Source organism: Triturus cristatus, chromosome 3_1 (assembly GCF_964204655.1).
Source record: "Triturus cristatus chromosome 3_1, aTriCri1.1, whole genome shotgun sequence".
NCBI classification, from domain to species: domain Eukaryota; kingdom Metazoa; phylum Chordata; class Amphibia; order Caudata; family Salamandridae; genus Triturus; species Triturus cristatus.
Window position 1 is genome coordinate 10,533,756 of NC_140583.1, and position 15,734 is coordinate 10,549,489.

Genomic DNA, 15,734 nt, shown 5'->3' on the forward strand with positions numbered 1-15,734 from the left:
GCGATAATTTTAACGCAGTTTCTTGATAATATGGCCCTTGGTTGTGGTAGTACGTCAATGCGTCCTTGTAAGTGGTGTAGATTTCGGGTGTCTCGGTGTTTCTCCAGTTCTTCTCCAGGCATCTGCAGGTGCATCTTGCTTCTTGGAGATCGGTGGTGAACAAGGCGGATTTCCTGGGGCGCTGTTTGTTGGACTTGCGTAGCAGGGCGAGCTTTTATGCGCAGTTGGAGATCCATGTGTGGAGTTCTCTAGCTGCGATGCTGGCGTCGGATGTGTTGGAGGCCGGGGTGGTGGTTAAGGTCTGGCGGCAGTGTAGGCAGGAGAACTGGCCGTGGGTCATGTTTGGCGACGCCTGTTGTCAGTCTCTGAGTTTTCCGTGGTTGAGTGCATGAAGGGTGGCTGAGCTGTAGCAGTGGCTGGCTTGCGATCCAAGGTTCCTGGCGCTGGTCGCGGTCAGGTAACCGATGGACGCAGACGGGCTTGGCTTCGGCGCGCCTTCTGCGTGCCAGCGGCGCATGTCCACTGCGCAACCGCACAGCGTCCGCCATTTAGGAGGGGGAAGGAACGATCAGCTGGGAGGCGGCAATGGGCGAGGACAGGGGTGTGGGGCCACAAGGGCAGCAGCAGCAGGAAACGGGAAGTGCGGGCTCCGAGAAGCCAAAAAAACATATCACAAGTTAAAAACAAGGGATAACTAACTGATGTAATCTTGCTATGTATCCTAAGGGGTTGGGAGGGTGGGTAGGACGGCTCCAAACACAGAGCAGGGCATGGGCGGATTGGCATGCCCACTCAAGTGCGCAATGACTGTTTGGTCGGCCCACTCAGGCTGTCCAAAGCAGTCATGCGCATTTCCCTGTTCGCATGGAAGAAACTTTAAATTACCCCATTACTGACCTCACAATGCCTTTTTGCACAGGAACGCCTACTTTGCATGTCATTAGCGATAAATATCCAACATTTTCTTGACTTCTGTCCTGATACAGTCCCTGACATGGTCAGGTTGCCTATAAATCTTATTTTTAATAGGCAGACTGTCCCCAGTGTCCACTTCATGAGTGCACCAGGTAGTCTGACATGTTTCTGAACTGATTGAGCACCTGTTTGCAATCAGTTTGCTGCTGGGCAGTGAGGCTGCCTGCCAAGGCCACACCATCAACTGACCCATCATCAGGGTTCTGTGAGAGGAGGTCAGGGAGTGGGTCACTCTCTTCCTCCTGTCCCTCATTAGTAGCCATGAGCAAGCCCATGTCAGCCCTGTCCACATATGGCTTTAGCCTGATGACATGGAGAACCCTGTGGGGACTCCTGGGAGTTCCTAGGTCTACTAATTAAGTAACCTCTCCCTTCTGTTCAGCAGTAGTGTGGGGTCCACTCCACTTGTCCTGGAGAGCTGCTGGGGCCACAGGCTCCAACACCCACACTTTTTGTCCTGGCTGGTAAACATTCAGTACAGCCTTTTGGTCATGCCAGGCTTTTTGCAGTTCCAGGCTAGCCTCAAGGTTTTGTTTGCCTTTTTCATGTACTCAGCCATCCTGGAGCGGAGACCAAGTACATAGTCCACTATGTCTTGCTTTGGGGGCTTGAGAGGTAACTCCCATCCTTCCTTCACCAAACACAAAGGACCCCTGACAGGGCGACCAAACAGAAGTTCAAATGGGCTGTAGCCGACCCCCTTCTGAGGCACCTCCCTGTATGCAAATAAAAGGCAGGGCAAGAGCGGGTCCCATTTTTGCCTAAGCTTCTCTGGGAGTCCTTTGATCATGCCCTTTTAAGGTTTTGTTGAATCTCTCAACTAAACCATTGCATTGTGGGTGATATGGTGTGGTGAATTTGTAATTCACTCCACACTCCTTCCACATAGCAGTTAAGCAACTTGACATAAAGTTTGCTGCTCTGTCAGATACTACCTCCTTAGGAAAGCCTACTCTTGAGAACACACTCAAGAGAGCTCTTGCCACTACAGATGCTGTAGTGGTCCTTAGGGGAATTGCCTCTGGGTACCTGGTGGCATGATCCACCACCACCAGTATAAATATGTGCCCAGATGCTGTTTGGGGATCCATGGGACCAACAATGTCAATCCCTACCCTTTCAAAGGGCACCCCCACCACAGGTAGTGGTATCAGGGGGGCCTTTGTAGTGCCACCTGCTTTGTCACTGTCTTGGCAGGTTGCACAGGAACGACAAAACTCATTTGTGTCTTCAGACATGTGTGGCCAGTGAAAGTGAGGTACAATTCTGTCCCAAGTCTTGTTCTGGCCTAAGTGTCCTGCTAGGGGAATATCATGGGCTAGAATAGGAAACCCCTAAACTTCAGAGGTATAACCAACATCCTTGATGCACCAGGCTTGGGGTCTATACTCTCTGAATATAGGAGTCCATCATCCCAATAAACTTTATGGGTGCCACTAGCATTCCCAGCAGCCTCATCAGCAGCTTCCTGTCTGAGGGTTTCAAGAGAGGGGCAGGTTTTCTGCTCCTGGCTCAGATCAGACCTGGAAGAGCCCCCTGTCCCCAAGAACTCAACCTAGTCAGGTTCAAGCTCCTCTGGAACAGTTCCTTCTGCAGGATCAAGATCATCTCCCTGAGGAGACTGATCAGTATCCTGAGACAGGTGGGAAGGCTCTGCCCTAACCCTACTGCTCCTCCTCTTGTGAGGCACCTGGTCCATTAGTCCAGAGTCAAACGTCTGTCCAGCTTTTGACATTTTTACCAATGACCTGGTCACAGCAAAGACATGTGCATGGATCCCTAACATTTCTGCATGTGTCCTGAGCTCCACTTCATCCCAAGCTGAAGTTTCTAGATCATTGCCAAGCAAACACTGTACTGGTAGGTCTGCACTTACCACAACATTCTTAAGACCAGTTACCCCTCCCCAGGAGAAGTTAACATCTGCCAATGGTATGTGCTGACATAGCATTGGTCACTTGGTACATTTCACCAAGTATAATCTGCTCAGGATCCACCATCTTTTGTCACCATTGTGACACTTGCTCCTGTGTCCCTGAATACCCACGCTTCTAAAGGCTGCTATCTGTATTTGCCCAGGTTACAGGGGCTCACAAAGGGGGACATATCCATGCCCCCATCACTGACAAGCACAGCCTGAGTTGGTACTCTGACTAGGTCAGAGTCCATCACAGAACCCAGGGTCAACCCTACTACACCCTTATTCTGTGTATTCCCACCACCAATTGTAACTGCACTAGGGGGAGCAGGTGCCTTAGGGGCATTGGTGGGGGCTGGAGTATTTTCTTTGGCCTTGGTGCAGTCACTAGTCCAGTGAGTTTTCTGTGTACAGATTTTGCACCTGTACAGATTTTGCACCAAGGTTTCTTTTGGCCTTTACCCTTTCCCCACCTGAAGAAGATTTTTGGGGCCCTTGAGAAGACTTCTGGTCTTTACCCTTGTCTCCACCCTTGTCAGAGTTTTTGGAATCTTGCTTCTTTGTGTCACCACCTTGGTTCTGTACATTCTGCCTCACTCTGGTTCTGACCCATGTGTCTGCCTTCATTTCCAATTCTTGGGGAGAGGTCAGATCAGAGTCTACCAGGTACTGGTGCAACAGCTGATTTTGACAGTTATTAAGAATCTGCTCCCTCATTATCAGATTGTACAATCCTTTGAAGTCACACACTTTACTGCCCAATAACCAACCTTCCAGAGCCTTAGCAGCACAATCAACAAAGTCAACCCAGTCCTGATTTTGTGCCGTTTGGGTGTCTCGGAACTTTAACCTGTATTGTTCAGTGGTTAGGCCAAACCCATCTATCAGTGCACTTTTCAAGACTTTGTAATCATCAGCATCCTCTTCTCTTACAGTGAGGAACTTGTCTCTACCTTTGTCTGCAAAGGAGAGCCATAAGATTACTGCCCACTGACCTTGAGGGACCTTCTGTACTTTACAGGCCCTCTCCAAGGCAGTTATCCATTTGTGGATGTCATCCCCACTCTGGTAGGGAGGGACAATCTTACTTAGGTTTCTATGGTAAGACCTCTCCCTATCTCTAGGGAAATTGCTGCCACCAAGGGACTCTAGTCCCTCCTTTTTACTAGCTCTGTAGAGCTCCAGGGCTTCCCTATCTAAGGCCATCTGCTGCTTTCTGAGGTTGAACTTGTCTTGCTCATACTTCAGCAGTCTCTCTCTCCTCTCCTGGGAGGTTTCCCTCCCTCTGTGATAAGAAAAAGAGGTTCCTATAGAGGAGTTAGACTGGATGCATCCCCTTGACCGAGATCTATCCCTTCTAGCCCTGTTGTCAGGCCTACCAGGAGGAATGAAGGAAGTGGCATTATTGTCATCCTCCTCATCCTCATCCTCATCCTGGTGGTCTGTGTTCACCAGAGTCTGGTCATTGTCACCAGTCTGGTCAGCATTAGAGTTAGGGTCAGGGGAGTTTCCACCCCTGGACCCACCCTCGGGTGCTGCCCCACCCACACTGTCTAAATCATCAGGCCCTCTAGACCCTGTGATATCATCCAGTTTCAGTATCTTTATGAGATGCTGGGTGGATGGACTTTTGCTTCCTAATGGAACATAAGGCCCTAAGCTGAGCAAAGGTGAGATCCTCATATTTATAGGGAAGGAGCTCACTGGTTCATGGTAGGGACCCACTGGTTCCTGGCAGGTTAGACATTACTAATGGGGTGTGGTGTATTGCACTACCTACACTAGTGTGGCCTACTAAACTCTCTTGAGTTGTAGAAAGGTTGTGCTATCCCTTGACACACAACTCTAAGTTCAGTAGAACTTACTGTAGCTAAACTTGATATTATATGTCCCTCAGGTACCTTTAGTGGTTTTCAGTTGATCAATTCAATTGAGATTATCTGGTAAAACAATAGCAAGCTTGAATCCCACACGCTGCACACCAATGTGAGAAGGTGGCCTGATATATGCTGTCCACTAGTTCTAGTGGGCACCTTGTATCAGTCCAAACAACCCCTTATGGTGAATCGTTAAAGACAACCTTATATGAAAGCTATCCTAGTGGTAGCTATGGAGAGCAGCCTTCAGGACAAGTCTTGAAAGAATGTAAAGCAGCTTGTTTTATCAGTCTATAATCTCTTGAATGATCAAATGAAAGGACAACCACACCAGGTATATATTTAAAATATATGTATTTAGGTCAACACACCCCTCTAGTCTCTTTATGAGACTGGAGTTTGAAGTACTTAAGTTACAAGATAGCAATCATCAGTAAAAGCACAAATACACGTTTGGGCCCTAGGGGCGTACCAAACCAAATACCAAAAAAGTGGTATAAGAACCACGACTGGAACAGGCACTAGGCCTATTGCCTCTAGAATCACTGGGACCCCAAGGAACCACCCAAGGTAGTGACACAGGGGACCCATGGGGACTGTATGCAGTGTGTAAACACAAGCGCAGGTTTCTATTATCTTCTATGGGCAATGTCGCGGTTGGAAACTTAAAGATTAGGAACACTTCTAATCGAGTCTGGACCAAACCCTTTTGGACTTAAGAATTTCTAGGGCTAGCACCCACGAGAGCACTGGGGTACTCGAGTTACCTCACCCAGGGAAGCCAAGTGCATAGGTGTCTTTTGGTGTCGGGTCGCGTAGTCGATTTCAGTGGAAGCCTGCAAAGAACTGCTGCTGCCGAGAAGAGGAGAAGTGTCCGAAGAGATCCAAGCCTGGATCTAGGATGTAAGGAACCTGAAAGCAGAGGGGACAGAGTCTGGGTCACTAGCCAGTGACCGAGGGCAGGATAGACCAATGCCCACAGATGTTGGGAGCTTCAGGTGAGTTTATGGGTGTCTTGACTCTTCAGCCACGAGGTCCAGGAGGTGTTGACGAAGTCCATGAGCCGGATTCTAGCTGTCCCACAAAGTCTGTTGAGTGCTGCGGTGTCGGCGACCAGAATGGACCCAACAAGCCTTGGCAACGGCAAGTCACTGGAATTCAGAGAAAGGACTGCGGTACAGACCAGTAAGGTCTGAGGGACTCACCCAGCAAGGATAAGTCGGGGCACGTCTGGAGCAACCAGGTAAGCCCAATCAGAAAAGGAGTTGCCTTCGTGGGGACCTGCTAGCCAATGGGCTAGTGATCGTGAAGGTGCCTCAAGCGGTCGCACTTGAAGCTGGCCCACGGGTCACTCGTGGAGTGGAGGCCAACAATCTTTGGTGCAGGAGGAGCTCAAGGCTGGGGCTAGTTGGGGCCCAAAGCACAACTTCGAGGAGGACCAGGAAGATAGTGTTGCTGCAAAAGTTCACGGTGTCCAGGGGTCACGGTTCCACGTCACCCACGATAGCCACGGGCCTCATCTTTATTGTGGACTCAGGGTAGCCTCTGGGAAGTCTGGAAATCCACCTCTGGGGATGCAGAGACTTCAGTGTCTGGCGGGAGCTTCAGAATTGCAGACTGGTCAGTTGCTTCTTTGGTGCCTGCCAAGCAAGGGAGTCACTCCTTGACCCTAAGGGAGATTTCTTCAGTCTTCTAGTCAGGATAGAACATCCAAGGTCCAGGATGTACGTTGCAGAGTTTCGTCCAGGGTAATCTAAAGTCCTAGGGACTGGATTCCTATACTTATAGTAAGTTTAGGGGATGGACTAACTCTATGGCTCCACCTATGGGTGGGCCAGGAAAGAGGGGTGGTTACACCCATTTCCTTTGTCCAGTTTCGCACCAGAGCAGGGGCAGGTAGCCCCTGCAACCGGTTTGAACTGGAATATGCACAGGGACACCAAGTGTACCCCCAGTGCAGGACTTCAAAGCACCAGAGAGTGCTCCCGCCCAGCCCCAATACACATCAGCCTGTCTGGGGAGGTGGGGACACCTCCCCTCGACAGGAAACCTATCGTCCAGGCTTACCCTGCCGGAGTTTCGGTCAGCAGCAGGAGGCCAGACCCATGTCTGTGGCAGTGGCATCCATTTTGTGATGCCAGGGCTCAGGAAAGTCCTACCGGGTATAGCCAGTGTGAACATGTCTCTCCCTCTAGAAGGGTGGAATGCTACCCCCACCGCCAGAATTGATGGGGGGTAGTATTCCAAAGCGTTTGACACCAAACACGACATGTTTTGATGCAGCTATCCCAAAGTTAGCATTTACCACGAGGTTATAATGCACTTAAGAGTATATGGTATGGCTGTATCACAGAACAGCCATAAGGAAGTATTTCCAAAGGCTGCAGAGGGGCTCAGACCATGCTTGGGCACCCTCTCACATAAAACCAAGCACTCTGCCTTCAGGATTGTCAAGGCCTGCCATAGGAGTGGCTTATAGGTTTATATGTGTCTGTATAGGGTAGTGATATAGGTAGCCTATACCACAGTAAAGGGTGCAAGCACACCCTTACCCAGGCTGCAGTAGCAGACCTGTGGTGCCATTTTGGAGTGCTTCCCAGGGGTGGCATAATATATGCTGCAGCACCTGGTAGGCCTCTGAGGTACCTATGCCCTATGTACATAGTATACCATATACTAGGGGCTTATAAGGCACTCTGGAATCCAATTAGATATGTACCTAATGTACATGGAAACCATTTTAGAGAGGAAGCAGCTAGGCGGTGGTCCTGATTAGCAGGGCCACAGCCTGACTAAGGTCGAAAAACAGTGAAACACCAGCAAAAAGTGGGGGTACCCATGTGAAGCAGATCCTACTCTCCTACAACAGGGAGGTGTGACCACCTATCAGACAGGCTTTAGTGTATTGGGGCTGGGTGGGTGCACTCTGAGAGTGCTTTGGTGTCTGCACTGGGGGCACACTTGGTGTCCCTGTGCATAGTCCAGCTCAAACCGGTTGCAGGGGCTCTCATCCCCTGCTCTGGTGCGAAACTGGACAAAGGACATGGGTGTAGCCACCCTCCTGTCCTGAGCCTCCCATAGGTGGGTCACAAGAGTTAGTCCCACCCCTTCCTTGGGTATAAAGTAGGGACCCCTGGCTACAGGACTTTAGACTTACCTGGACGAAACTCTGCTACAGAAACCACGTACTTCAACTATCTACACTACATTGGATGACCGAAGAATCTCCCTTGGAGTAAAGGAGTTACTCCCCTGCAAGGCAGGCACCAAAGACGCATCTGACCGGTTTGCATCTACGCAGCTCCTGAAGGACTCTGAAGATTTTTTGCAACACAGGAGGTGGGTTCCTAAGCTTCCCCGAGGCCGACCAGTGCTCTCGGCAAACCTGAGAGCCGCAGCCCTCGTGGGGACCGTGCAACCCGAACCCCTGGACACCGTGCACATTTGCAGCAGCATATGCTTTTTGGCAATCCCTGAGGCTGTGCTTTGGGCTACTTGCAGTCCAGACCCCGAGCAGTGATTCCACCGAAAATTACAGGCCTACACTCCATTAGTGTTCTGTGGGCTGGTATTTTGAGATTCCTCTTGAGGTCCCTTCGCGATTCCTGGTCCGTCGACCTGTGGGTCCCTGAGATGGGTACTTTAACTTTCAGTGGGCTTTCCTGATTGCTCCAGATGTGCCCTGACTCTCCATTGCTTGGGAAGTCCACAGGACCTTGCTGGTCCACACCGAAGCATCTTTTCTCTGAAGGTGTGGATTGCAGTTGCCAAGGCTTGTTGGTCTCCAATCCGGACACTGACCCCCTAGCACTCGACATCCTTCGTGGGACAGCTCGCCTGCGGACTTTGGTCATTGTCGACGTCTCCTGGTTCCCATGACTGCAGAGTCAAGCTTCACCTCTTCACACCTGAAGCACCCGACATCGGTGGGCATACGTCTACCGAGCCCCTGGTCACTGGCAAGTGACCCAGACACTGTCCCCTCTGCTTTCAGGTTCTTCTCAGCTCCGGTCCAGGCTTGGATCACACCGGACATTTTTTCTCTTCACGGCAGCAGCACTTTTTGTTGCTTGGCCTCCTGTTTCTGTGTTGTTAGATTTGGGGGTCTCTAGTTGGCATAGATAGGTACCTGTGACAAATAGGGACCCTTGCGTCTAGTCAGGGTAAGGGGGTACACTCCTAAAATAACCCCTGCTCACCTCCTTGGTAGCTTGGCACGAACAGACAGGCTTATCTCAGAGGCAGTGTGTTAAGCATTTGTGAACACATACAGTAATCCAGTGACAACACTACAGATGGACATCACACAAGTTTTATATAACTTTAGCTTAGTTCTCTTAAGATGGTAAATGCGACACTCAAGAGTTCAATGTACCTTAAGATGCGACACGCAGGGCAACAAAAGTGTTTCAGGAAAGGTGATGCGGTAGTCCCTTACACGCAAGGACGGTGATGCGTTGAAGATCTGGTGCAAAGAAACAAAGATGGTGGTTTCTCTGATGCAACACGCTTCCCGGAGATGCGGCGGCGTCTGCTGCAACGTCGATCCTCATCTCCGGCAATGCGAGATGCTTTGCACGATGCGAGCCGCGACAGGCCCTGCGACACGCTTCCCAGTGATGCGGCGGCGTCTGCTGCGACATCGATCCTCTTCCCTGGCGATGCGAGTTGATTCTACAACGATACGAGCCACGACAGGCCCTGCGACACTCTTCCCGGTGATGCTGGCGGCGTCTGCTGCGACGTCGATCCTCTTCTCCGGCGATGACCCGCGACAGGTCCTGTGACACGCTTCTCGGAGATGCGACGGCATCTGATGCGATGTCGATCCTTGTCTCCTGCGATGAGCCGCGACAGGCCCTGCGACACACTTCCCAGTGATGCGGCAGCGTCTGCTGCGACATCGATCCTCTTCTCCTGGCGATGCGAGGTGCTTCAGTGGACCTGCGATGACTCAACAATTCTTCTGCGACGCGCTTCCCGGTGATGCCGCGGCGTCTGCTGGGACGTCAATCCTCTTCTCCGGCGATGCGAGGCCCTTCGTGTGGTGAAGCGGCAGTTCGGCGACACGCTTCCTGTTCTTGAGTCGCGCTTCCAGCTCCTTGCAGCACGCAAGTCCTCAAAATGTCCAGCACAACTGCAGGCACTTCAAAAGAACTCTTGGGGAGCTGGTGGGTGAAGTCTGTTGGCCCTGAGACTTCAGCAAGAGGCAACTCTTTTCCAAGCCCTTGGAGATCCTTCACAAGTTGAATAAAGTGCACACAAAGTCCTTTCTCCTTTCTTTGGCAGTCAGGCAACGACTGCAGGCTCAGTTTCTTCTGGTTCCACTCCTCAGCAAAGGTTTCCTCTTGTTTCCCAAAGTGTTCTAAAGGTCTTGGGGTTGGGTCCCAATATTTATACCCAGTTTCTCTTTGTTCTCTGAAGGCAGAGAGGCCTTTGCCTAGTCCAAACCAGTTCTGGTCAGTCCTGGAGCACTTTGTTGACAAGACTCCTTCTTTCCTTTCAGAGTGCAGGGCAGAGACATCAGACGTACCACAGGAGGTGGAGCCAGCATTGTGGAGGGAAGGCACAACCCTATTCAGGTCCTAGGTGCAACTCCTCCTACCCATCTAGATGCAGATCTCTCTATTCAGCCCTGTGCTGACTCACCCTGTCTCCTGGCAGTTCCCCAGCCCCTGTCACTCAAACTCCAGACAAGGAATACACAGCCTAGCAGAGGCAGGTTTGGATGGTTAGACAAGAAAATACCTACTTTCTAAAAGTGGTATTTTCAAACACAGAATGTGAAAAACAACTTCACTAAAATATGTATTTTATCATTCTGAGTTCAGGCATACTAAATTTGAATTTCTACCATGTTCCCTGAGTCAGTTAGGATTATAAGATGTAATAATCAAACTGCCCATTCTGGCCTATGGAGAACAGTTAGCCTAGCAATAGTGAAAAAACGAAGATTGCTGTAATTCACTATTAGAACATGCCACACACACCAGGGCATGTCCTACCTTATACTTACAATGCACCCTGCCCTTAACATAGGGGTGTCTGATATGAAGAAAAGGGAAGGTTTAGGGACTGGCAAGTGGGTGCACTTGCCCAGTCAGCATGACAGTACCAGACTGCACGCAGGCTCTGCAATGGCAGGCCTTAGACACACTTTTACAGGCTGCTTCTGTGGGTGGCACAACCAGTGCTGCAAGCACACCAGCAGCATTTGGATTTACAAGCCCTGGGCACTTCTGGTGCACTGTACTACGGTGTGACAAGTAAACCAAATCAGCCAATCATGGAATCACTAATCCATACTTCAATTTACAATAGGGAGCACTTGCACTGTGGCACTGGACAGCAGTGGCACAGTGCCCAAAGCATCTAACACCAGCAAAAACACATAAGCAAACAGCAAAAAATGGAAGGGAGACCCACGCTAAGGTGCCAGGTCTAACATGTGTGTTTGATTCATGTCATGTTTTCCTGTTGCTAGCCCTCTTGTATCTGAGTGTTTCAGTCATGTCTTTTTGTTGCTTGCCCTCTTGTTTCTGGGTGTTTCAGTCATGTCTTCTTCTTGCTTCCCCTCTTGTTTCTGAGTGTTTCAGTCATGTCTTCGCCTGGCTTCCCCTCCTGTTTCTGAGTGTTTCAGTCATGTCTTCTACTTACTTGCCCTCCTGTTCCTGGGTGTTTCCGTCATGTCTTCTTCTTGCTTCCCCTCCTGTTTCTGAGTGTTTCAGTCATGTCTTCGCCTGGCTTCCCCTCCTGTTTCTGAGTGTTTCAGTCATGTCTTCTACTTACTTGCCCTCCTGTTCCTGGGTGTTTCCGTCATGTCTTCTTCTTGCTTCCCCTCCTGTTTCTGGGTGTTTCAGTCATGTCTTTTTGTTGCTTGGCCTCCTGTTTCTGGGTGTCTCAGTCATGTCTTCATGTTGCATGCCCTCTTGTTTCCGAGTGTTTCAGTCATGTCTTCCTGTTGCTTGCCCTCTTGCTTCGGGCTGCTTCAGCCATGTCTTTTTGTCGCTTGTCCTCCTGTTTCTGGGTGTTTCAGTCATGTCTTTTTGTCGCTTGTCCTCCTGTTTCTGGGTGTTTCAGTCATGTCTTTTTGTTGCTTGGCTTCCTGTTTCTGGGTGTCTCAGTCATGTCTTCATGTTGCATGCCCTCTTGTTTCTGAGTGTTTCAGTCATGTCTTCCTGTTGCTTGCCCTCTTGCTTCGGGCTGCTTCAGCCATGTCTTTTTGTCGCTTGGCCTCTTGGTTCTGAGTGTTTCAGTCATGTCTGTTTGTTGCTTGGCCTCCTGTTTCTGGGTGTTTCAGTCATGTCTTTGTGTTGCTTCCCTCTTGTTTCTGGGTGTTTCAATCATGTCTTCTTCTTGCTTGCCCTCTTGTTTCTGAGTGTTTCAGTCATGTCTTCTTCTTGCTTGCCCTCTTGTTTCTGAGTGTTTCAGCCATGTCTTCCTGTTGCTTGCCCTCTTGCTTCGGGCTGCTTCAGCCATGTCTTTTTGTTGCTTGGCCTCCTGTTTCTGGGTGTCTCAGTCATGTCTTCATGTTGCATGCCCTCTTGTTTCTGAGTGTTTCAGTCATGTCTTCCTGTTGCTTGCCCTCTTGCTTCGGGCTGCTTCAGCCATGTCTTTTTGTCGCTTGTCCTCCTGTTTCTGGGTGTTTCAGTCATGTCTTTTTGTTGCTTGGCCTCTTGGTTCTGAGTGTTTCAGTCATGTCTTTTTGTTGCTTGGCCTCTTGGTTCTGAGTGTTTCAGTCATGTCTGTTTGTTGCTTGGCCTCCTGTTTCTGGGTGTTTCAGTCATGCCTTTGTGTTGCTTGCCCTCTTGTTTCTGAGTGTTTCAGTCATGTCTTCTTTTTGCTTGCCCTCTTGTTTCTGAGTGTTTCAGTCATGTCTTCTACTTGCTTGCCCTCCTGTTCCTGGGTGTTTCAGTCATGTCTTCTTCTTGCTTGCCCTCTTGTTTCCGAGTGTTTCAGTCATGTCTTCTTCTTGCTTGCCTTCTTGTTTCTGAGTGTTTCAGTTGTGTCTTTGTGTTGCTTCCCCTCTTGTTTCTGGGTGTTTCAGTCATGTCTTTTTGTTGCTTGCCCTCCTGTTTCTGGGTGTTTCAGTTGTGTCTTTGTGTTGCTTCCCCTCTTGTTTCTGGGTGTTTCAATCATGTCTTCTTATTGCTTCCCCTCTTGTTTCTGGGTGTTTCAGTCATGTCTTCTTGTTGCTTCCTTTTTGTTTCTGGGTGTTTCAGTCATGTCTTTTTGTTGCTTGTCCTCCTGTTTCTGGGTGTTTCAGTCATGTCTTCTTCTTGCTTGCCCTCCTGTTCCTGGGTGTTTCACTCATGTCTTTTTGTTGCTTGCCCTCTTGTTTCTGATTGTTTCAGTCATATCTTTTTGTTGCTTGCCCTCCTGTCTCTGGGTGTTTCAGTCATGTTTTCGTGTTGCTTGCCCTCTTGTTTTTGAGTATTTCAGTCATGTCTTCCTGTTGCTTGCCCTCCTGTTTCTGGGTGTTTCCGTCATGTCTTCTTCTTGCTTCCCCTCTTGTTTCTGAGTGTTTCAGTCATGTCTTTGTGTTGCTTGCCCTCTTGTTTCTGGCTTCTTCAGTCATGTCTTCCTGTTGCTTGCCCTCTTGTTTCTGGGTGTATCAAGCATGTCTTCTTCATGCTTCCCCTCTTGTTTCTGGGTGTTTCAGTCATGTCTTCTTCTTGCTTGCCCTATTATGTCTGCTTTTTTCAGTCTTACTGGATGTTGTCAGGCTTTTTTTCTCATACTATTGATGTAGTTCTGAAATGTCCCCCCACTGACTATCTCCCTCTTTCTTCTCTGTTGTCTTCAGTGATGGCTCTGCTGCTGCTGAAGGCCTGGATCCTGGTGCAGGTCCTCGTCCAGGTGGCAACCGGCTCCCCAGACACCGAGCTTCGATCCGCCTTCTCTGTGGCGCGGACTAGCAGCATGGAAGGTAGCGCGGAGATGGTTATCACCTTTGATAAGGTTTATGTGAACATCGGAGGTGACTTCGACCCCAAGGCTGGTCTCTTCCGCTGCCGGATCCCAGGGGCATATTACTTCTCATTCACTATGGGCAAGTTCCCCAAGAAGAACTTGTCGGTCATGCTCATGAAGAACAAGAACGAGGTGGAGGTGATTGTTTATGATGAGCACCACGGAAAGGAGCGCAAGGTGGCCAGCCAAAGTGCCATGCTGGCCCTGGACTACGGGGACACAGTCTGGCTGCGCCTGCACGGTGACCCACACTATGCCCTTTACAGCAACGTGGGACCTTGCACCACCTTCAATGGCTACCTCATCTACCCAGACACTTCCTCCTACTTCCACAACAGTGGGGGTTCACGAGATCTGGACAAAGCTATGGCACTGACGAATGGGGACATGAAGGGCTCCGCAAGCCTCACCAATGAGGTGTATGTTGAGTCCCGGAGTGAGCCCCGGTCTGCGTTCTCCGTGGCTCGCTCGGACAGTCTGGTGGGCAGTGATGAGGAGAAGACCCAGCACCTGCCCATTACCTTTGACTCAGAGTTTGTGAACATAGGGCAGGACTTCAACCTGTCGAGTGGGGAGTTCCGCTGCCGCGTGGCAGGCGCCTACTACTTCTCCTTCACCATTGGGAAGATGCCCTACAAGACCATGTCTGTGAAGCTGATGAAGAACCGCAGTGAAGTGCAAGCCATGATCTATGACGACAACCACTCAAAGCGCAGGGAGATGCAGAGCCAGAGTCTCATGCTGGCGCTGCAGCACGGTGACACCGTCTGGCTCTACAGCCACCAGCACAACGGCTACGGGGCCTACAGCAACCATGGCAAGTACATCACCTTCACTGGCTTTCTGGTCTACCCTGAGCCGCAGGGTTACCGTCTAGTGCAGGAATCAGACAGCCAGCCAACCAACATCTGAGTACGGATTAAGGAAGGAGGCCAGACATCCAGGAACTATGGACTCTGAGCCGGCAGCTGGCACTGTCCCTGCCTTGTACAGAGCATGGCATGGCTGTACCTTAACATGCTTTACCCATCTGCACGCATCCATCTCTGCCAAGGGTGGGGTGGCTCATCTCTCTAGTCCAGAAGCTGGAAACTAAGCGAAGGGACTAGAGGAGGCAATGGAAGGGGTGGAGGGGCAAAGGGGGTCTTTAAATGCGGTAAGTGAATGGGCACTGGACTCTACGAGACGTGGGAACATCTCATAGTAAAATTAAACAAGATGCTAAAGTCTGTTGAATGTTACAAGATCAATAAATACGATTGTAAGGGGTGCTGTGGTCTGTGAGGTGTCATTAACAATTGTTGTAGGGAGGCGTGACATCACCCAGACTTCAAGGGTCTTATGGCACAAAAAGAGACAGCCAAGTAGTCCCAAAGTTGGGCCCACCAAGCTCCTTCTACCCCAGACTTCTGGTTACTGTCTGTCATGGTGAACCAGAGCTGCAGAGCCTCCATGGTCCAGCTTGGTACTGACATCAAAACGGCAAGGCCAAGCTCCAAAGAAGTGCTGTGAGGAAGGGAGACATGGTGAGGGACAAGGTGCTACAACAACAAACTAATCAAAGTTGTGTGACCAAAACTGTGTGCTTAAAAACAAGCAACTGGAGGTCACACTGAAAACAATGAGATAAAATCCCTTGAAACTGGATCTGTGGGTGCAGAGGCGACCCCCTGAGAGGACACCAGTGTCATGTCTGACATCTTGGTCTTCTGATGATTTGATCTCTAGATCCTTACATTGTGTCAGCGTATACAACTGTTACAGCTTTGTGCAAGCCTGGGGTGACTGGGCTTCCAATGCCACCCTCTGACGACTGCTGTGACACACAGACCCAGTAGCAACAGGTCTCGCCCTTGTGTGTAACAACCTCGAAGCTTTTAGCCTCACATTCTTCAGAAGAGTTATCTTTACCAGGTCCACACGCATTCAAGGAATTCACAAACACGTGAACTAACACGAGTGCGGGATAAGATGGAGCCATCCCCTTCACC

At 50.1% G+C, this 15,734-nt stretch overlaps 1 protein-coding gene across 3 annotated transcripts in view; it reads left to right on the plus strand.

The window, feature by feature from the left end:
- C1QTNF4 (C1q and TNF related 4) overlaps window positions 1–15,002 on the plus strand; it is a 149,963-nt gene extending 134,961 nt beyond the window's left edge. For all 3 annotated transcript variants that reach the window (XM_085646271.1, XM_085646272.1, XM_085646269.1), the window contains one exon: window positions 13,577–15,002. In XM_085646271.1, the coding sequence (XP_085502397.1) occupies window positions 13,579–14,655 (1,077 nt within the window). In that variant the 5' untranslated portion in view covers window positions 13,577–13,578 and the 3' untranslated portion in view covers window positions 14,656–15,002. The remainder of the gene's footprint in view (window positions 1–13,576) is intronic.
- Window positions 15,003–15,734: the final 732 nt, after the last annotated feature.